This window comes from Nicotiana tomentosiformis, chromosome 1 (assembly GCF_000390325.3).
Source record: "Nicotiana tomentosiformis chromosome 1, ASM39032v3, whole genome shotgun sequence".
Taxonomy (NCBI): Eukaryota; Viridiplantae; Streptophyta; class Magnoliopsida; order Solanales; family Solanaceae; genus Nicotiana; species Nicotiana tomentosiformis.
The window spans coordinates 3,699,913-3,722,246 of NC_090812.1; the positions used below are offsets into that span (position 1 = coordinate 3,699,913).

The following is a 22,334-nucleotide window of genomic DNA, read 5'->3' on the forward strand; positions in this document are numbered from 1 at the left end:
TAGGTGGCGTAGAAAAAGTCATACACTTATTTTCCATGTTTTCGTTACTTTAATTCTGTTAACGTGTTTTCATATGTTAGGATTCTTATATGTGTTTGTAAACGCTTCTTCCTTCACCCCGTTCCCTTTTCTCACTTCCTCGTTCCCTTCCCCTTCCTACCCTTCCTTTTACTTTATTCTTTCCGTCAATTTATATGACAATGATCAAATATGAAAGGAGCTTAGATTATTCATTAAGATTTATGTTATTTTTATTAATGATAGTGGAAGAAAATAATAGTGATTAAGGTAGTTTCATTGAGAAATTATTACATTTAAGTATTATTTGAGTAATTAAATGTATTTGAATTCATAGATGTTGTGAAAGCATGATATAAATGGAGGAATAAAAAAGATTTTGGGACGTACAAAAACGGAGAGAATGTTGCATAAATAGAAACAAATTGAGTATATAATTCATATTTTGCCCTTCACAAAAAGAAATGTTTTATGGTTTTCAAAGAAAGAATAAATTAAGGAGAAAATTGTAGTACTAAATAGGATCCTAGATTGACAATTAGAAATTGGTGCATCTAAATGCAAAAAGACTCACCTAAACGTGTAAAAGTTTACTGCACATTTCACTCAAAAAGCCCAGGCCGTGATTTTATTTTGGATCCTAACGAAGCTGGCATACATTTGAACCAAAGTACAGTGAAGTAATATCCCATATTTCACCCAAAGGCCCAATCCTAAATTTCTTTGGGCAGCCCATCTAAGATAGTGGCCTAAATTTCTTTGGGCAAACGTGTAAAAATTAATTTTGATAAAATAGCTCAGCACCAAAATTTGAAAGTTCGCTGTCAGAATTTTAAAGCACGCTACCAAAATTTTTTATTCTGACAGCATACTTCAAAATTCTAGCGGCGTGCTTCAAAATTTTGGTAGTGTACTTTAAAATTCCGGCAATGAACGCTAAAATTTTAGTCAACATGCTTTAAAATTATGGTATTGGGACTATTCTTTTAAAATATTTTTTGACGGGTTAAAATTCAAACGGTGGCACAAAAAAATCATATCTGTGCAAATATCCCCCTAGTTTCTACCAGCAAATAATCAAACCCGCACCCTTTTAGACATTGAATATCTGGATAATACTCCCTCTGTTTCATTTTCTTTGAACCTTTTCAGAATACAAGGGTCATTTACTTATTTTTAATGTGAATTAAGATATAGATTCCTTATATTTTTTAAGATAATTTATATATTTATATAGAAACTGGACAAAGAGTATTATAAGTTACTATAATTAATATTTCTAAATATTTAAACACTATTTGTAAAGAATATAGTCAAAGAAATATTTTGACTTCTTAAATTGTAAAAGGTTCATTCGTTTTGATATTGAAGTTTTATTATTGAACACTTATAGAGATCCATATTGTTTTCCAATATTAAGTGGGTTTGATATTGAATGTCAAGAGTTATGCTGGAATACATAAGATGCCTCACCAATAAAATAAGTTTCAATTTTGAGCCCCTCAAATAGAAAAGTTCTTAAATAGAGAAGATTTCCTCCTTTAATGCGCATTATATGGTGCGAACCTAAGTGTGAGAAGTTTTTCTATATTTTTTCAACTTCATTCCGTGGTAAACTCGGCAACATAAATTGGAACGAAAGGATGTTGAAATTTTTTAAATATTAAGATTAAGGGTATGTTTGGAACGAAGGAAACTATTTTTCGAAAAATGTTTTCAATTTTCTCATGTTTGGTTGGCTTAAATATTTTGGAAAACATTTTCCTCGTGAACTCATTTCCCTCCAATTGGAGGAAAATGTTTTCCCGAAAATGTTTTCCCTATCAAGAGAAGAAAAAATATTTTCCAAAACTTTTTTCTAACATTTCCCCCATTTCCCATTCCCACCAACCCACCCCCACACCCCCATCCTGCCCCACCCCCACCCCCACCCTAAATGGAAATATTATTAATAATACTTTTTTTTCATGTTATAGATAAAGTAGTAATTTTTTTTTTCATTTCAACAAATGAGTATTTTCTTTTCATGATATAAAAAAAGTTTTTTATTTTTTCGTTTTAACAAAAAAAAAAGTACTTTCTTTTCATGATGTAGAAAAAATATTTTCTTTCATTTCAACAAAATGAGTATTTTCTTTTCATGATGTAGAAAATGTATTTTCTTTTATTTCAACAAAATGAGTACTTAATTTTCATGTTGTAGAAAATAGTACTTTCTTTTTCAACCAAAACAAAGAGTATTTTTTTTAGTTATGGAGCACAAATTTTAACTTTATTTTTGTGTAAAAAAGTAAAGCAACGCATTAGTTCCTTTGGGTTTGTACGAATTTGTAGAAGAATAATTAAATTTTTGAAAAAAATAGAGTAATAAAAATGTTGGGTATTTGGTGGTGATTGGGGAGGGGGAGGGGAGAGCACAAGAAACATAGGGACTTGGGGGAAGATGGCTGAGGAGAGTAGCATAAAAAATTATTTTTTAAAAAAATATTTTCTACCCTCTAACCAAACACTAGAAAGTATTTTCCGAAAAAATATTTTCACTTACCAACCAAACAAAGAAAAATAAGTGATAAAACCACTCATTTTTCATGAAAACATTTTCTAGGAAAACAGAAAATATTATCCTCCGCACCAAACACACCCTAAGAATAATGTTAAAGTACTGGTAGGAGCGAGTAGTATGGAATAAGACTTGGCAAAATGACTTGCACCAATAAGTGGAAGAAATCATTCTCAAAACATGTTTTCTTATGAAAATTAACCAAACACTATAATACAATTAAACACGCTCAAAGAAGAGGAACGAAATGGAGAATTGAAAATTATAAGAATATGGAAAGAGAAACTCTTTTTTTTGCATGGAAGTTATAAAATGATAGAGAGAAAGAGTTGTTCATTAGTACCTTGAAGAGAATTGTGCGTAACAGAAAGAGCTGAGACCAAAATATTGACGACATGATCGGCGTCGAAAGCGTCGCAGCTCTTCCGAATTTCCTCTCACCGTCGAAAGCGTCGCCGCCGCCGATACACACAGTCACATACAATACAATCACTACCGGTAGCATTCACTGTCACAAAAACCTTAACTAATTTTCTGGTTAATTTTTGGGAGGAAAATTGAAGAATATATCGTGTTAAGCTGTACTAAAAAAATGAAAATGGTTTGAGAGCAATACAAATACTCAAAAAAATATTTGATCGGAGAAGATCGCTCCGCTTCTCATTTTCAGATTTGTGTATCATAATCGTCGTTTGAATTTACACATTAGATAAACTACAGTATCTGTTAAAGAGAGTATTCTTTGGGATGCATTTTTCCTAAATCTACTGTTATTATTAGTTCCTATAGTTATGGTGAGATTTGGGGGTTACAAATGTAAGCTTCACCTGTTAATTAGCTCTTAATTATCTTTCTTTTACTTAATTAGCCGGAAGATACGAAAATGGATAAATCACTGCATTCACACTTGGAATATTACTATTTAAATCAAATTAGTAATCAACAGGTACGTCTTTCACGGCCCACACAATTTTAAGAAGATATATTTTGTGACTGAAAAGTTTTGTTTTGTTTTTAATTTTTAAAAACTTAACGTGTAGTTTCACTTCTAAAATTCATAAAATTAGTTATCCCTCAAAAAGAAAAGTGACTAACAATTTGAGATGCGCGAAATATATTATTCTTCAACTTGTCCTATACATGAGAAGGCTTGGTTCTGTTTTATAACCAACTACTTATATCAGTTTGGATTTTTTTTTATTTTATAAAAGTTATTTTAATCTTACTTTGTGAGAGTTACAGGTAAGGTTTTGATAAATTAAAATATGTTTAGTAAGAATTGAACAAATTAACAAACATATAATTTATTAAAAAACAATTATGAGAGAATTCATACATGATACTTACTGACAAGGATATTATTGTAAATAGTGTTGTATGCATATGTTGTAGTTAGTTTCATTGGCAGTTTCATATTTGTATTTTGTATAAATGAGAGTACTTCTGGCCTTTTAAACTCAAGCAGGTCTTTGTAAACTATTCTGTATTTTTAAACTTCAACTTGGTATCAAGAGCACCATGGCTTCCCAAACTTGTTCTTCCACTCAAACTTCTTCTCCAAATCAGATGATCTCCTCTCAATCCTCTTTGTGTCTTCCAAATCCTCCTCCAACTATTTCTAATATTAAAGGTTTTGTACCTATTGAGTTGACATATCTTAATTATGTTACATGGAAAAAGGTTTTTCTTACTGTTCTAAAAAGTCAACCTTCTTTCTTTGGTTGATGGCTCTATTCCATGTCAAGCATCAACCCATGATGAGTATCGACTGTGGATTCAATGTGATACCATAACACTCAGTTGGATCAATGCCACTCTTTCACCTAAAGTTCTTGATTCCCTTCTTAACTATGCTTGTGAAACTTCCAAAGAGGCGTGGGATGTTCTTGCTTCTCTCTACCTTTATCAGGTTTCATCCTCGTCAATTCATCTGAAATCAAAATTTCAAAATTTTAAGAAAGACTCACTTTCCATGGAGGATTATCTTCAACAACTCCACTCTCTTGCCTGTTCACTTAGAGCAGTTGGAAAACCAGTTTCTGATGATGATTTAGTAATCCAAGCATTGCAAGGACTTCCATCTTCCTATCGAACTTTTGTCTCTGGATTGATTGCTACAGGAACTCTCCCAACTTTTCTAGCATTGCACTGAAGAAGCACATATTAATGCAACAAATAATGATGATTCCACTTCTTACACTGCCTTAGTTGCTGCTACTCCAACACAACCATTTTCTCAACCTCATTTTTCTAGTTTATCTCATACTAATACATATTCAAAAGTATCATACAATGGACATGGTCGTGGTAGATCGAACAAAGGCAGGGGTCGAGGTCAATACTCTTCTCGCTCTAATTTCTCAAATCAATGGGTTGGTTTTTAACAAATATTTTGTCCTTCCTCTCCAGGTGATGGAGTTCTTGGTCGACCTCCTTTCATGTCGACTAAACAATGTCAAATCTGTTTTTACTTTAATTATATTGCTCTCGAGTGTAGGAACCGGTTTAACCATTCTTAAGTTCCCAATTCACTACCAAAATCATTTGCTGCTATGAATTTGGAGGAAGTCCAACCTTCTGTATGGTATCCTGATTCTGGTGCTTTTGCGCATATGACGAACAATCAATCTCTGTTATCATCTCCCTCTACTTACACTGGTTCAATACAGGTGATGGTTGGAAATGGTAATCATCTTTCCATTTTATCTACTGGTTTTTCTTTTATTATTACGTCTTCGAAGCCTCTTCAATTAAAGAATGTTTTATATGTTCCCTCTCTACAGAAGAATCTAATGTCAATTCAGCATTTATGTGCGGATAACAAAAATTGTCTCATTGAGTTCACTGGCTCTGGTTTTTTTGTTAAGGACAAGAAGACCAAGCAAGTGTTACTTCATTGTGAGAATAATGGCTCTCTCTATCCAGTTCGCACAGTCTCCAGTAGCTCCTCTCATGTTTCTCTTTCAAGTGTTGTCTCGTCTTCCTTTCTTTGGCACCAACGTTTAGGCCATCCGGGGCAACGTTCTCTAGCAGCTTTAGTTCGTAGGGATTTTATTCCATGTAATTCATCTTTTGAAAATTCTGGTTGTAATATTTGCCACCTAGGTAAACAATCTAAGTTGCAATTTAATTCTTCTCATAATATTGCAAACTCTCCTTTTGTTTTAATTCATTTCGATGTATGGCAAGCTCCATTTAGTTCAAATTCTGATTTTCGTTATTATATTTTATTTTTTGATGACTACATAAAATACTCTTTGATTTATTTAATGCGGAACAAATCAGAGGCTTTTGATAAATTCAAAGAGTTCTATAGATCGGACTCAAACATTTTCAATTCATCTATTGCATATTTTCAATCCGATGGTGGCAGAGAGTATAACAATTCTCATTTTCGTTCTTTTTTTAGCGAGCATGGAATTGTTCATCGCTTCTCTTGTCCATATACCTCTGCTCAAAATGGTCGTGCAGAAAGAAAGCACCGACATGTTAATAATCTGATACGATGTCTTCTCTTTCAAGCTTCAATGCCTTGTTCTTTTTGGGCGGATGCCTCTCTCTTTGGTGTTCATTTAATTTAATTAATACTACTCCACTTCCTGTTCTCTATTTTATTTCTCCTTATGAAAAATTGTATGGTAAACCACCAGATTACAATTTAATTAAGATATTTGGGTGTCTGTACTACCCTTATGTTGCACATTTTTTTGCTCACAAGTTTCAGCCTCGTTCTACACCTTACTTATTTCTTGGACTATCTACTCAACACAAGGGGTTCAAATGTTTGGATCCATCCACTAATTGGATAATTATTTCACGTCATGTAAATTTTATAGAATCCTTGTTTCCCTATGTTTCTATGTTTCAAGAAAAGCCTCAATAGTAATCATTTACGCGGCCAATTTTATTGATCCTTCTCTATATCGCCAAATGGTAGGAAGCCTTCAATAGTAATCATTTACGCGACCGAATATACTATTTGCTATGAACATGGCTTCACAATTTCTCCATCAACCTCGGCTAGTTCATCTTAAAGCTGTTAAGTAGATTTTTCGTTATCTTAAAGGAACCCATTCTCATGGCCTGCAGCTCTGCAAACAATCCTCCGTCTCTCTAACAATATTTTCAGATTCGGACTGGGCAGGTGGTGCAGCAACTTGTCGGTCAACATCTGGATTTTGCATCTTTCTTGGGAATAACTTGATCTCTTGCTCTATAAAGAAACAACTGACTATTTCCCGTTCCAGCACAGAAGCTGAATATCGTGCACTAGTTGTTGCAACTGCTGAAGCTACATGGATACAATTTATCTTACGTGACTTGGGCATTTATCTACGTACTCCTATTCTTGCAAAATGTGATAATATTAGTGCCATACATCTGGCGTATAATCCAGTATTTCACTCCAGATAGAAACATGTGGCTTTAGACTATCATTTTATTCGTGAGAAGATTAGTCAAGGTGATCTTACTGTTTCTCATCTTCCCACCTCGCAACAACTTGCAGATGTCTTTACTAAAGCTGTCTCTGCTACAAAATTCAAGGAGTTTATTGCCAATCTTTGTAACACTTCTCAAATTTATAAATATTTCAAGACACACTAAATATAGAATTTAATTTTTTTATTTTTTATTTTAATTTTATCTTGCCTTGAGTGCATAAAAAAATTATACTTCTGTTACGGATTTAAATCCTTGTGATTGACTTTTGAGTTATTTCTCTATTTATAAATAAGTGGATAGACCATTAGGGGAATATTAATAATTTTAATATTATTAATTATTAAAAGTGGGTATCATTAATTATTAGTTAAGTTAAAAAAAGAAGAAGAACAAAATAAAAAAAGGATGGGGAACAATCCTAAAACCTTGAAGCCCATAAAAGGGATGTTGAAAAGCGAAAGGCAGGCTTAAAACCTTAAGCCTTGAACGAAAAGGGGGGTTAGGGAAACATTCCAAAGAAACCAATGCAACAAACTTCTGCGGATAAGAAATAGAAGCACGTCTGAAATAGAAGCACGTCTCAGCGAAATACTCACGCAAGCAACGGAAAATTCTAGGTTTCTTGTGATGACCCAAAATGTCATCTTTAAATTTATTAAGTAATTCTGTGTTCTAAAATCTAGAAAAGTACTATTTATCATTTCTCGACTTGCGTGCGCAGTACGTAAAATTTTTCGGAAAGTTTAGCTTGCACAGTCGCTCGGTCTTCTTTATATGAGCGCATCAGAGAGAGGCAGTATGATGATCCTCACTTAATTGTCCTTAAGGACACGGTGCAGCACGATGATGCCAAACAGGTTCCTTTGGGGGAAGATGGGGTTCTACGAATGCAGGGTCGTAATACATTAGGCACACATAGCCTGCCCTGCATCCGTAATACACCGTCATCTCCAATTGCGACTTCCTCGGAATCACCGTGTTGAACTGTATCCTTAAGGACAAGCAAATGAGGGTCATCATACTGACACTCCCTGATACGATCATAAAGAGAAGATTGAGAAACCACACAAGCCAAAACTCGACTCGGCTCGGAAACATCCAATCTGACAAACTGGTTGGCCAAGGCCTGAACATCCAAGGCCAAAGGCCTCTTTGCTACCGGTAAATATGCTAAGCTGCCCAAACTCTCCGCCTTACGACTCAAGGCATCGGCCACTACATTGGCCTTCCCAAAATGATAGAGAATGGTGATATCATAATCCTTAAGCAACTCCAACCATCTCCGCTGCCGCAATTAAGATCCTTCTATTTAAACAGATGTTGTAGACTCCGGTGATCGGTGTAGACCTCACAATGGACACCATACAAATAATGCCGCCAAAATCTTCAAGACATGAACAATAGTTGCTAACTCAAGGCCGTGGACCGAAAAATCCTTCTCATGTACCTTTAACTGTCTGGACGCGTAGGCAATCACCCTACCGTCTTGCATCAACACCGTGCTGAGACCAATACATGACACGTCACAATACACAGTATAAGACCTTGAACAAGTAAGTAATACCAACGCTTGTGTCGGAGTCAAAGTGATCTTGAGCTTCTGAAAGCTCAACTCACACTCGTCTGACCTTGTAAATGGGTCACCCTCTTGGGTCAATTTGGTCTTAATAGTTGTTCATAATCAATTACAGAATCGTCATTTAACCTCATGTTAACAAAAATCTCGTTGCAAACCTTTACAATACTGATAACTAGATGTGAGGCATGAAGACCTCATAATTATTTATCTGAATTAACGAGTCACATTTAACGCCACCTGGGCGGGCACCTATCTCGTAGGTTAAAAATTAATAATTACAACATGAATTTGACAACTATGCATAGAGAATTTCATATAAGAATTTTCCAATAAGCCTAACAGGCATGACTCCCTATTAGTACTATAGTACAAATTTAATTTCACAAGGGAGAACTTAAACACAAGAATTTTTCTCACAAGGATCTCGTCCTTATATAACTTCCACCGCAGCTCGTAGCTCGGTTTAAACATATTAATTTATATAAAAATGTGAGTATATCGTCCTTAGTTCTGAATCACAAGTAATATGCACATCGTGGCAATCGAAAATTTCTATTTTCTCCTTTTAAATAATTTCGGTTACACCAAATCACAACACATAATGAACCCCACAATGGTAGGGCATATAATTCACAATTTATAATTAATTATTCGAAATTTACATCAAAATTTAGCGAAATGAGTAACAGAAAGCCACATTTAGCCTCGCAGCTCTTATTAGTGACCAACACGAAATGATAGGCGTAGTTATCTCCATAAAATCTCCCAACAAGGGTAAACACATAAGTAGATTATAGAATTATGAAGCTCACTCATAAGTGGAGCACAATAGGAGGACTCGTCTCGATACTCAAAACCGAATCAAGTTAAGGAAATTATTCTCTTATATTATATTAAGGTCATACATGTAATGACACCAACTGATGTAGCAATATCCGCCATACCATAAAACAAATATATCAACGGTTGGGTCTCCACCTCTAGGATGCCTTCTACCCCTCTGTCCTCCACCCCTTACTGGTCGTATGGGTGGTGTAGTAAGTGCAATGGGGCACGTAGCCTGAGTGTTTTGATGAAATAAGTCTCTCCCAAGTTTGAGACAATTTTCTCATGATGTGCCTAGTATCACCATATTCATAACAACCCCTTTGCGGTTTGGCTGCTCATATTGAATCTGTGCCAGATAACTGGAATAACCATTATAGGAACTCATGTCGGTGGTTCATTAAAAGAACTTACTAGAGTACCCCGAGTAATCCGATGTGCAGACTGGACTGGCCGACTGCCTGAGCCCCCGCCATAATGATTTATACTTGCAGAGTAGAATCCACTGAATCCCCCAGAACCTCCAGACGTCTTGGTCTCCTTAGTTTCCTTTTTTCTCACCCCGAATACATTCTAATATCTTGGCAATTCGTACAACTAGCAGAAATAAAGTATCATCTTGTAGCTCCCAAGTCGTACAAAATTTTACGATCATAATTGAGTCCTTTAATGAGTCTGTGGACTCGCCCTCTAGTTGTAGGAAGTAAAATAGGAGTATGACGGGCTAACTTATTGAACTTGATGACATATTCTGACACCGTCAATGGTGACCTGATGCAATCGTTCAAACCCTATGCACCATGCATTACGGAGAGCCCGGGAAACAAACTCTTTCAAAAATATTTCTGAGAATTGAGCCAAGTGGGCGGTGTTGCATTGGCTGATCTGCCCTCTTCATAGGCTTGCCATGAACACCGGAGGAGAATTATCTCTCTCAAGGCAAATTTCTTCTTTTGTTATGCTGACTCAACGCTGTTGAGCTGACCCATTTCTTAGCATACTCTTCGATTCTTCTTTGGGGTAACCCGTACCCCAATTTATACACAACGATCACAAACGTAGAGCTCCATACAGACAAATTTTGGCACGAACCACATAGTCCAAAATCTCGTCAACAACTGTACTTCCTCCAAAGCACCCCAAAATCCGCAACCGTGACGTCCACGCTGAGTAGACCTTCTGCAAATTTAGAGTTGTTTCTATAACTCCTTTGGTACTGAAGTATATGATTATTAAGGAGGCGGACATACCGCAAGTCCCAACCTTATCCTCTACAAAATCTCAAGCCTTAAACACGTGTAAATTTCAGGGAACCTTTCAGTACCACGCATCTTCAGTCGGAACCACACCTTGAGGCAATGTTTGAGCATCTCTGGCTCCCTCGTAGTCTATATGCGGCATCACGAACCATCGATGCACAACTGATACCGAGTGCACAATATCATACATGAGTGGATACAAAGGAATATAAGATATATGTTTCAAGCTAAATCAATGCCGCACGATAAGGAATCAAAGAAGTGGATATTTTCTAACAGTTCCATAGCCTCTCGAAGATAAGTACAGACGTCTCCGTACCGATCCGCAAGACTCTACTAAACCTGCTTGTGACTCATGACACCTATGAACCTAGAGCTCTGATACCAACTTATCACAACCCCAAATTCCCTCCGTAGGATGTCGTGATGGCACCTAGTCTCTAAGACTAGGTAAGCCTATCAATGCGAAATAATAATAAATATCTGAAATAAATAAACAATAATTCAAACAATTTCAACTCCCAAAACCCGGTAGAAATAAGTCACAAGCTTCTAAGAATTTATCCTCAATATCTCTATATAACAGAGTCTAAAGAAAATAAGGAAGCAACATAACAAGAATAGAAGGTTACTCCGGAGTCTGCGGGCGCTGGCAGATATACCTCGAAGTCTCCTCGTACGGCTAGTTTACTGATGCCTGGTCTGATAAGATGTACCCGGATCTGCACAAAAAGATGTACATAAGCGTAGTATGAGTACACCACAGCGGTACCCAGTAAGTGCCAAGCCTAACCTCGGTAGAGTAGTGACAAGGTCAGGTCAGGCCCTACTGGAGAATAAATAATGACATGGTAAAAATGTTTAAACAATATAATAAGATAAAATGACAATGAAAATGAATCAAGTAGTATGTCACATTTAATTACACAAAATAATGGCAAATAAATACCTCGTGGAAACAAAACAGAATTTCTTTTCAACTTTAAGAAAGATCACAACAAAAATCAAAGGCAACTACGGCCATAAATAAATATCAACAAGGGCACTCCCGAGGTACCGCCTCGTAGTCCCAAATCATAAATAAATTCACAATATCTCATTTCCTTATCTCACCGGGGGAGCCTTCACAATTTATTTGAAAGAAAATATTTTTTCCGAAATAGTATCCCGCGTTTTAGCTATCCTTATCACACCGCATGACTTCTAGTAGTTCTCCCTACTAGCCACGCGTATCAAGCTACCCTTATCTCACAGTATGCGTTTCAATACCCAGACCTTATACCACCGCATGCGTATCAATATTACAATATATCACAATTTGCACCTCAAGTGCCCAAATATTTTAATTTGCCAAAATAAATCAACGATATTTTCCACAATAAAGAGCTCCCGGCTCATGCCAACATAATCATCAATAATATTTTTCTATAATAAAGAGCCCACGGCTCCATCACAATGAGTACAAAAATCTTACAAAAATATTCAAGAATAAATAATTTAGCAAAATAATATTTCAAAATTTTTAATACGTTGCTTCAATACGAAATTTAAAATGTCAAATACTTCATATTAAATATATTTAATTTAAAGAAAATCAATTTTAAATAATGCACAGAATAAAAGAACCCAAGTTTCAACCAAACAGGTAAAACAACTAGCAGAAAAAGGTCAAGCAAATTTAAAGTATACAAATCAAATCAATGATGAAGAATATAACAAGATTCAATAAATTAATTAATATGCAACAATGATTTTCACAATTTAAAAAACATAATCCTTCACATTTAGTCCGTGTACACACTCGTCACCTCGTGTACACGACTTTCATCACATTACAATTAATACCAATCTTAGGAGAAATTTCCCCCACACAAGGTTAGACAAGTCACTTACCTCGACTTGCTCCAATTTAACCAAGTAGTATGCTTTTTTCTCGATTTTCCGATTCCGGTCGACTCGTATCTAGTCATAATTAATTCGATACAGTCAACAAAATTATAAAATTAATTGTGTAAGAAAATACTATATTTTTTAATAAAAATCCGAAATTAACTCAAAAAAAGCCCGTGGGGCCCACGTCTCAGAATCCGGCGAAAGTTACGAAATATGAACGTCCATTCAACTACGAGTCCAACCATACCATTCTTACAAAAATTCGACATCAACTTGACCTCAAAATCTCAAATTCTCATTTTAAAATCCCTAGGCCCAAATTCTCTAATTTCACCTCAAAATCATATAATCTATTCGAAATATTCAATGATAATCCAATATAATTGACTAACAATGATCACATGTGACTTATCTCAAGTTTTCTCTTGAATTCTCTCTCAAAATCGCCCCAAAAATCGTGCTTGAAGGTCCAAAAATGGCAAAACTCGGAACCCCCTTTGTTTTTAATATTCTGTCCAGTATTTTCGCATCCGTGGTGATTTCTTCGCACCTGCGGTCTTCGCATCCGCGATGACTGTTTTCGCACTCGCGGTCTTCGCACCCGCGATGACTGTTTTCGCACCCGTGGTGATTTTTTTCGCACCCGCGGTGCCTGGACAGCCCATGCATTTTCGCTTCTACGAATCATTCTTCGCATCCGCGAGCTCGTACCTGCGTCCCTTTTTCGCGCAGGCACGATCACACCAGCAGCCCAGCTGCTTCAGCTTCTCCTCCAAATCCAAATTTGATCCGTTAAGCATCCGAAACTCACCCGAGGCCCTCGGGACCCCGTCCGAACATACCAACAAGTTCCATAACATAACACGGACCTACTCGAGGCCTCAAATAATATCAAACAACATCAAAACGACGAGTCGCACCTCAAATAAAAATCTATGAACTTTGAACTTTTAAATTCTATATCTTGTGCCGAAATACATCAAATCAATCCGGAATGACTTCAAATTTTGCACACAAGTCATAAATGACATAACGAAGCTATTACAATTTACAGAATCAGATTCCGACCTCGATATCAAAAAATCAACCCTCCTGTCAAACTTCCCAAAAATTCATCTTTCGGCATTTCAAGTCTAATTGCACTACTTCCAAATAAAATTCCGATCACGCTCCTAAGTCCAAAATCACCATACGGAGCTGTTGGAATCATCAAAATTCTATTCCGGGATCGTTTGCACATAATTCGACATCCTGTCACTATTTGAACTTAAACTTTTAATTTTTTATTAAAATTCCGTATCTCGGGTTAGGGACCTCGAATTTTATTTCCGGACATACGCCCAAGTCCCAATTCACGATACGGACCTACCGAAACTGTCAAAACACTAATCCGAGTCCATTTACTCAAAATATTGACCAAAGTCAACTCAGTTGAGTTTTAAAGCTCTAATTCATATTTTAATCTACTTTTTCACCTGAAAACTTTTTGAAAAATTTTACGGATTGCTCACGCAAGTCGAGGAATGATAAATAGTGCTTTTTGAAGTCTTAGAACACAGAATTAATTATTAAATTTAAAAATAACATTTTGGGTCATCACATTATAGGATGGCTCCAGTAGAACTTAATGAGTCGAGAGAACACTTGAAAGTTTCAAGACACACTAAATATAGATTTATTTTTAATTTTATCTTGCCTTGAGTGCATAAAAAAATTATACTTCTATTACGGATTTAAATTCCTGTGATTGACTTTTGGGTTATTTCTCTATTTATAAATAAGTGGATAGACAATTAGGAAAATATTAATAATTTTAATATTATTAATTATTAAAAGTGGGTATCATTAATTATTAGTTAAGTTAAAAAATAAAAAAAAGAACAAAATAACAAAAAAGGGTGGGGAACAATTCTAAAGCCCTTAAGCCCATAAAAGGGTTGTTGAAAAGCGAAAGGCAGTCTTAAAGCCTTAAGCCTTGAACGAAAAGGGGGGTTAGGGAAAAATTCTAAAGAAACCAACGCAACAAACTTCTGCGGATAAGAAACAGAAGCAACGTCCCAGCGAAATACTCACGCAAGCAACGAAAAATTCTAGGTTTCTTTACAAATCACCGGTTCTTGAACTCAGGTATGTAAAATTTTCTATTCTTAATTATCCTACAGTATAAGAATTGAATAGCTAATTCCCTTCTTCCTCTGTATCAATAATAAGTTCAATGTTTAGGTGTGAAACTTTGTAATTAATTAAAATGCATTGATTATTGTAGAATCGATTGTTTGATGGGTATAAATTGGACTGGAGCCTACATATTGGCTCGAGTAGTTTTGAGGTGAGTGGATAACCCTTTACTAAAGTGGTTCTACTCACAAAAACATGCCCACAAAGTGTTTGATAAAATATTTTAAAGAGTCAACATGTGCTTAATTGGAACGAGTGAGTATATGTTGACTAAGTATATTCTAGATAAAGCTTATGTATATTACTCGAGAAGTATAAGCGTCTATTTTCATATTTTATGCTTTATTACACGATTTTACATGTTAAAGTTTCAAGAGTTAGATAGAACTTTTAAAAATACTTTGAGTAATTTTATTTCATACTTATGCTATGTATGCACTCAAGAATATTGATATGAATATTGATAGATCACTCTCAAACAAGATTTAGACTTGAAAAGTCACAAGAAAAAGTTTTAGAAAGAAAAAATTTTTGGGAGTATCCTTTATTCTGAGAAGGGGTCATCGTCCATGCTGAGGGTGCTCACTAAGGCGTTGACTTGCTGAAACTACTTGTGCCAAAGTAAGGAGCACACAAGTTGAGGATCTCGTTGCTGAGGATTTACTTAGCCAGGCTAAGGTATGGTACATGAGCGCTGAGAACCATGAAGCGATTAGCACCTCGTGGATTTGGCCTATTCGATCAGATTGGGATCGAACCCGTGCCGATCACACGGTGACTAAGAAAGAAATAATTCAGGATAGTTGGAACTCCCGAAGTATAAAGTGAAGTATTTTTTTTAGAAAGAAAAAGAAAAGATTTTTTTTAAAATATTCATAAACTGCTATTATGCAATTATTTTAGAATTGTCCTTAGAAGCTTTATATTTTCCATGCATTTAGAATCTTTGCTTGTAATGTATATTTTATTAAAATTCTGTCCCCTGTCGTTGAGACTCACTGAGTACAATGGATGGTACTGACTTTTTTTTTTTTGGAAATCTACGTTGGTCTGCGGTACAACGTAGGAACCGGTTTTGCAGGCGAGCAGGCTACAAGTTAGGGTTTTCCTCGCTTCCAGTGCTATTGGTGAGCTCCGCTTTTGTTCGTGGAGTATTCCTTTGAGTCGTCATTATTTAGCTATTTCTTTGTTTACTTGGGGAACTGGCGAGGAAATCTCATGTCCTCAGCAGTGCGTCAGTTTATCAGTAGATGCTTCATAGACACAGTCGGTGGGTTAAGATTCAAATGTTTTTGATAATAACTTAGCAGTATTTCAGTAATTACTACGAACAAAGTTTAGGAGTTGGTTATTTTAGATATTCAAATTAATTAAAAGTATTTGGTTAAAGTATTGCCTTGTTGCATATAAAGTTTGAGGTTATAATAGTTTTAATAAGTGCAGATGGTTCGCTCGGTTAAATTTAACGACCGGGTGCCGGTCACGACTTGTTCAGAAAATGGGTCGTGACAATCTTCATTTTCGTTCCTCCCCTTCAGATTGAGGGAGGGTGACAAGGATATTATTGTAAATAGTGTTGTAGTTAGTTTCATTGGCAGTTTCATATTTGTATTTTGTATAAATGAGAATACTTCTGGCCTTTTAAACTCAAGCAGGTCTTTGTAAACTATTCTGTATTTTTAAACTTTACTCTTACTATTTTTTTAGTCTAATGAGAATATTTCATTGGTATACGCTTTTAAGCTTAATCGAACCGATAAACCGCATCATTTGAAGCTGAATTTTCAAAATGAGAGTAAAGTTGAAGGAGAATTCTCAAAGTAGAAAGTGACTTCTTAAAAATCTTCTGCATCAGTGAAAATTATTTAATCTGTTATTAGTAAAAATCTGTGCATTAGAAATGCCAGCAAAAGAACATTAAAATCTTTGATCTCTCTCCATAATTGACGTAGAAGTTGAAAAAATAACCCCTCAAATTAAGTAGATCTCAAAATGTGTCAAACACCCACAAGTGTGAGATTGAAATATGATCTCGATAAATAAAAGCATCACTAGATTCTACAATGTGCATTTATACCAAACCTTTTTTTCGTCATTTGCTTCTATTATATGCAAACAATTTTCCTTCTAATTAATTTTGTAATTATTTATTCATTCATTTTGGTTCCTGGAGGTCATGAAATGCCAAACTGAAAAGTATACAATTTTTGCACTTGAGACCACAATATAGAACTATCTTAATGCTTAACCTTAACGCATTATTAACAAAACAATTTTTTCATAGGGGCAAAAACAAATTAAAAACAAAAACCAGGGGTGTCGGCTTTTGCATCATAGTGAATATCTACAATAATACTAGGAAATACTCAACAAAAAACATTTGGCACTGCACCATTTCATAATCTGAGTTCCCAAAGGCCTAAGAAGAATCATATTTTCTTTTCTTTTTTAAAAAAAAAGAGAGAGAGAGAGAGAGAGAGAGAGAGAGAGAAGGAAAATAGATACATAGAACTTTACTACTATAAGCACAAAAATTAAAAGTCAATCCTAAAAATTCGAGAGTAAGTTAAAGATTTCCAGCCGTCCGGCCATTTTTTAGGGGACAACGATTACGACTATTTCTAATCTTTAGCTGCTCGCCTGCAATCTCTGTAAACTAATCTTTACCTCTTATAGGCCGTTGATTAACCTTTTTCACGTTCATCTAATTGTTTCACTAATCACGAGTAGTGTAAAAAACTTAAAGTTAGGTTAATTGCCGTAACTTAATTATCATTTATAAAAATAAAAAAAATAAAAAGGCGTTGGTAAGAGGACTCAAGGTACATCTTCCTCAATAGCAAATCATTTGCACCGGACCAAATAACCAAAAATCAGGTACTTAGTCTATACGAGAAAGTAAACGTAAACGCTTTGTATTTTCCTATCAAGAAGGTAAATCTTGCTAAACTAGAGTTACTAGCATAATAAGCACAAAATTACAAAAGATATAATAGTCTTAACCATACGAATATTTATCCTAAACATCTAATTTAATTTGACACGCCATTAATTGGGGCAGTAAGTATGAATTTATTTTTAAAAAAGTACTAGCTTACTGCTTCTTGCTTTATTTTGGACAGGAAAAGAGACTCAAAACGACCAAACAAGAAATGCCTCAAGTTGAAAATAATTTACTAAGAGTAAAAGAAGATTGAAGTTTCAGTCACTTGATATCCAAATGACAAACAAAGAAGCAAAGACTTGGAAGCTGAAAGGAAAGTAAACTAAAAGTCAAGTCTTCATCTATGAGAAAATGACTCCAAGCATAATCAAACAAACTACACATCTCCAACACAAGATTCAACAAACAAACACATACTCTTATTCTAAATTTAATATCTAGAAAATAACATACATAAATACTCCTCCCCACTCTTTGAATGGCTTACTTCAACTTCAGTCATTTCATTTCTCTCCTCAAAACAACACCACAAAATGAAAGAAGAGAAAACATTTTTCTCCTTTCTTCCACTATTCCTAATCTCCTTGTTATTCTTTATCGTCATTTCTCAAACAACAGCTACAAATTACCCAATCAATGTCTGGCCCAAGCCCACCACATTCAATTGGCCCAACCCAAAATCCATCTCCCTCTCCCCAAACTTCACCATCTCCCACCCACCCCACCGTTACCTCACTCCCGCCGTTTACCGTTACCTCCACCTCATCCTCTCCGAGCACCACCGTCCAATCATCACTCCCGCCATAAATCTGACGTCATCCACACCGTTACATAGCCTCATCATCTCCATCTCTGACGTCACTTCACCCCTTGCTCACGGAGTCAACGAATCCTATGCTCTCTCCACTCCTTCTGACGGCTCCCCGTCCGCCTATATCACCGCCGAAACCGTATGGGGAGCCATGCGAGGTCTCGAGACGTTCTCGCAACTCGTGTACGGAAACCCTACCAGAGCCGCCGCCGGCGTGTACATATACGATCTGCCGATTTTCGCGCACCGAGGTGTAATGCTGGACACTTCGAGAAACTTCTACGGCGTCAATGACTTGTTGAGGCTTATTAAAGCTATGAGTATGAACAAGTTGAATGTTTTCCACTGGCACATAACTGATTCACAGTCGTTTCCGCTTGTGATTCCTTCGGAGCCGGAGCTCGCCGGAAAAGGAGCATACGGCAATGAGATGATGTACTCGCCGGCGGACGTGCAGAAGATCGTGGAATTTGGATTGGAGCATGGAGTTAGAGTTTTACCCGAAATTGACATGCCTGGTAAGTTACTTTTGGATGCCTATTACACCCAAACGGATAATGTTGTTTAAATTTTCTCGGTAACCCCGTAAATGAACAAGATTGGACTTTATGAAGTACTATTATTTTAATTTATCAGAACATGGGGATCATTAATTAATTTGTTGGAACTTAAAGGAACCTTCGTGAATTTATATTTTTATTTATTTTGTACTTTTTGTCTTATGTGAAAAGGTTTGAATAACTTTTTACATATACAAAACAATTGATGGAAAACAAAACCTTTAGGAATAACTAGTCCAGTGGCGGAAGAGAGTAGCATGGACATACATGTAAAACATTATTGAAATTTCAATAAATATTAGATTTTGAGCTCATAATTTTAGAAGTTCTAGATTAATATATCCAAAACTCATTTTGTTCTACTTGACCAAAATGCCATAATCCCAGTAATTAGAGGCAAAACGCAATAACCCTCCCCAGAAGCAAGCAGGTAGTGATAGTTTTGAAAAGCACATAGAAAACCATTTTCCCCATAAATGTCACATTGATTCCTGTGTATAAATAGTGTAAACTAAGTTTACCTAATGCTTTTAGTAGCATCTGAAGTGAAAGCAAAGCTAAGTAAAATTGCTCTTTGCCAAAGGGAAATTAGAGTTTTGGGGTAGCTTTTTCTTGAATAACAACTTCTATAATGATAAAAGCACCATTGGCAAAAAAATTATTTCTGGACGTATAGAGCTTGGAATACGGCTATAGAAAAGGTAATATAGATTCATGCACAGTGGATTACAAAGTACAATTATTTTGTTTAGATATTCCTAGGTAAGGCCATGCCATGGATTCTTTTCTTTTTTTGTGAAAATACTGAATGGCATGCCATGGAAGTTATCATATTGAATATTTTGATCAGATTCTTTTCTTTTTCTGGTTAAAAATATTCAGCTAATTGATGGTGTGGCCTTGATATTTTTTATCCGAATTGGATCTTAATTTTCATCAGCAGACCTGGGACCTATATAGCCTAAGATATGAATTTCCTTTTTCTTTTCTCTTAGAATCCCTATTCCAAATGCAGATGCTAGGCACAGTCATCTATCTTACAGTAAGGCTCACAAAGACAGTGAACTCACATCATGCACTAAGTAAGGAGGAAAGCCATTACAACATACTGTTTCAATTCTACGGAGGGTCTCATCTAAAAGCTTAAATCTTGAAGAAAGTTTAATTTTATTTATTATAGGTTTTCAACACGTTCCCTAAATGTTTCTCTCGTGTTAAGTTTGTGAAACTAATTTGTTGCTGCGTAGTGCTCTAGTATCAAATTGAATTTTGTGACCAGTCTCATTTAAACACTTAAACTGAGAAAGGAGACACCTTTTGTCAATTACTTCTTTGGGCGTGCATCACTTGTGCTGATTTGAGCACGCATTAATCCACAAAAAAAGTTCTTTAAGAACTAGAACTGCTAGCGCATTATCTGGTCGGAACTAGAACTTTTACCTTTACAAATCATGTGAATCTAACTTTAACAATTCGGAAAAGCTGTGTCTTGCTTCAAAAACTTACTAACTTCTGAAATTTTTGTAATTTTGAAAATATTGCAGCACATACAGGATCATGGGCTGAAGCTTACCCTGAGATTATCACATGTGCAAATATGTTCTGGTGGCCTGCTGCAAGTAGTCCAGCTCTCGCAGCTGAACCAGGCACTGGTCAACTGAACCCCTTGAGTCCCAAGACCTATGAAGTAGCCAAGAATGTCATCCACGATACTATCGCCATGTTTCCAGATTCGCTCTTTCACGGGGGAGCAGATGAGATCAATTCAGCGTGTTGGAATACTGATCCATCAATCCAAAAGTTTGTCGCTAGCAATGGAACTCTCAGTCAACTACTCGAATTGTTTATCAATAATACCTTACCTGAAATCCTCTCACTCAACCGTACGGTGGTCTACTGGGAGGATGTTATATTGAGTGCTAATGTGAAAGTGAATCCATCTCTGCTTTCTCCAGAGAATGTTATTATGCAAACTTGGAATAATGGACCAAACAATACTAAGCAGCTTGTCACTTCTGGCTACCGTGTCATTGTGTCATCTGCAGATTACTATTACTTGGATTGTGGCCATGGGAGCTTCGTTGGAAATGACAGCCGCTATGACCAGCCACCAGGTACTGACCAAGGCAATGGTGGATCCTGGTGCGGACCTTTCAAGACCTGGGAAACCATTTACAACTATGATATAACCTATGGCCTGACTGATGAGGAGGCTCAATTGGTAATTGGAGGGGAAGTAGCATTATGGTCCGAACAAGCTGATTCAACTGTTATGGATTCAAGAATCTGGCCAAGAGCATCAGCAATGGCAGAAACATTGTGGTCAGGGAATCGCGATGAAACAGGAATGAAGAGATATGCAGAGGCTACTGATCGACTGAATGAATGGAGGTACAGAATGGTTGCCAGGGGAATAGGTGCCGAACCGATTCAGCCACTTTGGTGTGTCAAAAACCCAGGCATGTGTAACACAGTTCATCCATTTACTAGCTGATTGTTCATCTGTGTGTACTGGTCCCTTTTCAGTTTGCTTTCTCATTTCCTCTCAATTTTATTCATAACTGAAAAGGGGGTCAATTAATTATTTGTATTATCTTCTAATTCATTGTCAGTTTCTTATTGTAATGTTACCTTCTGTTAACGTTACCACATTACTGAGATTTTACTAAGCAAATGAATTCGGGAATTTTCAATATTGCTGTTTTTTCAATCTCTACTTGCTCAGGACGCTACTTTGTGAAACTAGTTGCAGCAAACTCTGTGCAGAACGCACTTCCTGTGATGAGGATAAAAGGTGGAGAATGCAAATGCTTAGATTATGACATATCAAAAAAATAGTTGCATAATCAAAATAAATAAATGTACTGTCCTATCTATCTATCTATCTATATATATAAAAGGAGAAGTAATGATGCCAAGTGGCATAATCACATATCAACAAGTGTCATTTTCTAGATAAATCTCCAAAAAAATTGGAATTTAAATTTAAAATTTAAGAGCCCGTTTGGATATAAAATTTGATGAAAGATTTTTCCAAAAAAATTTCAATTTTTTTCGAAATCATCGTTTGTTCATAAAATTTTCAATTCACTTGAAGATGCATTTTGGAAATTTTCGAAAATTTGAAAAACTACAAAAAACTGTTTTTCAAAATTTTCACTCAAATCACTCGCAAAACTTCAAAAACAACCCAAACTGAAATTTATGTCCAAACACAACTCTAAATTTCAAATATCATTTTCACGAAAAAAAATTTCAACATTT

General features: G+C 35.8%; 1 protein-coding gene and 1 long non-coding RNA gene across 2 annotated transcripts; both read left to right on the plus strand.

Moving 5' to 3' along the window:
* The first annotated feature begins 4,052 nt into the window (after positions 1-4,052).
* Positions 4,053-5,720, plus strand: LOC138892625 (uncharacterized). The gene is made up of 2 exons (XR_011408212.1): positions 4,053-5,263; positions 5,446-5,720. It is a non-coding gene; the product is annotated as an uncharacterized lncRNA (long non-coding RNA).
* Positions 5,721-18,037: 12,317 nt separating this feature from the next.
* LOC104106462 (beta-hexosaminidase 2) lies at positions 18,038-21,763 on the plus strand. The gene is made up of 2 exons (XM_009615010.4): positions 18,038-19,028; positions 20,615-21,763. Exons 1-2 carry the CDS (start codon positions 18,233-18,235, stop codon positions 21,562-21,564), a joined length of 1,746 nt encoding a protein of 581 aa, XP_009613305.1. The 5' UTR covers positions 18,038-18,232; the 3' UTR covers positions 21,565-21,763.
* The last annotated feature ends 571 nt before the right edge of the window (positions 21,764-22,334 follow it).

Coding starts and splice junctions, on each gene's coding strand:
- LOC104106462 (XM_009615010.4), top strand. CDS start 18,233: ATGAAAGAAGAGAAAACATTTTTCTCCTTTCTTCCACTATTCCTAATC. Junction 19,029..20,614: donor ACCCGAAATTGACATGCCTG/GTAAGTTACTTT, acceptor AAAATATTGCAG/CACATACAGGATCATGGGCT.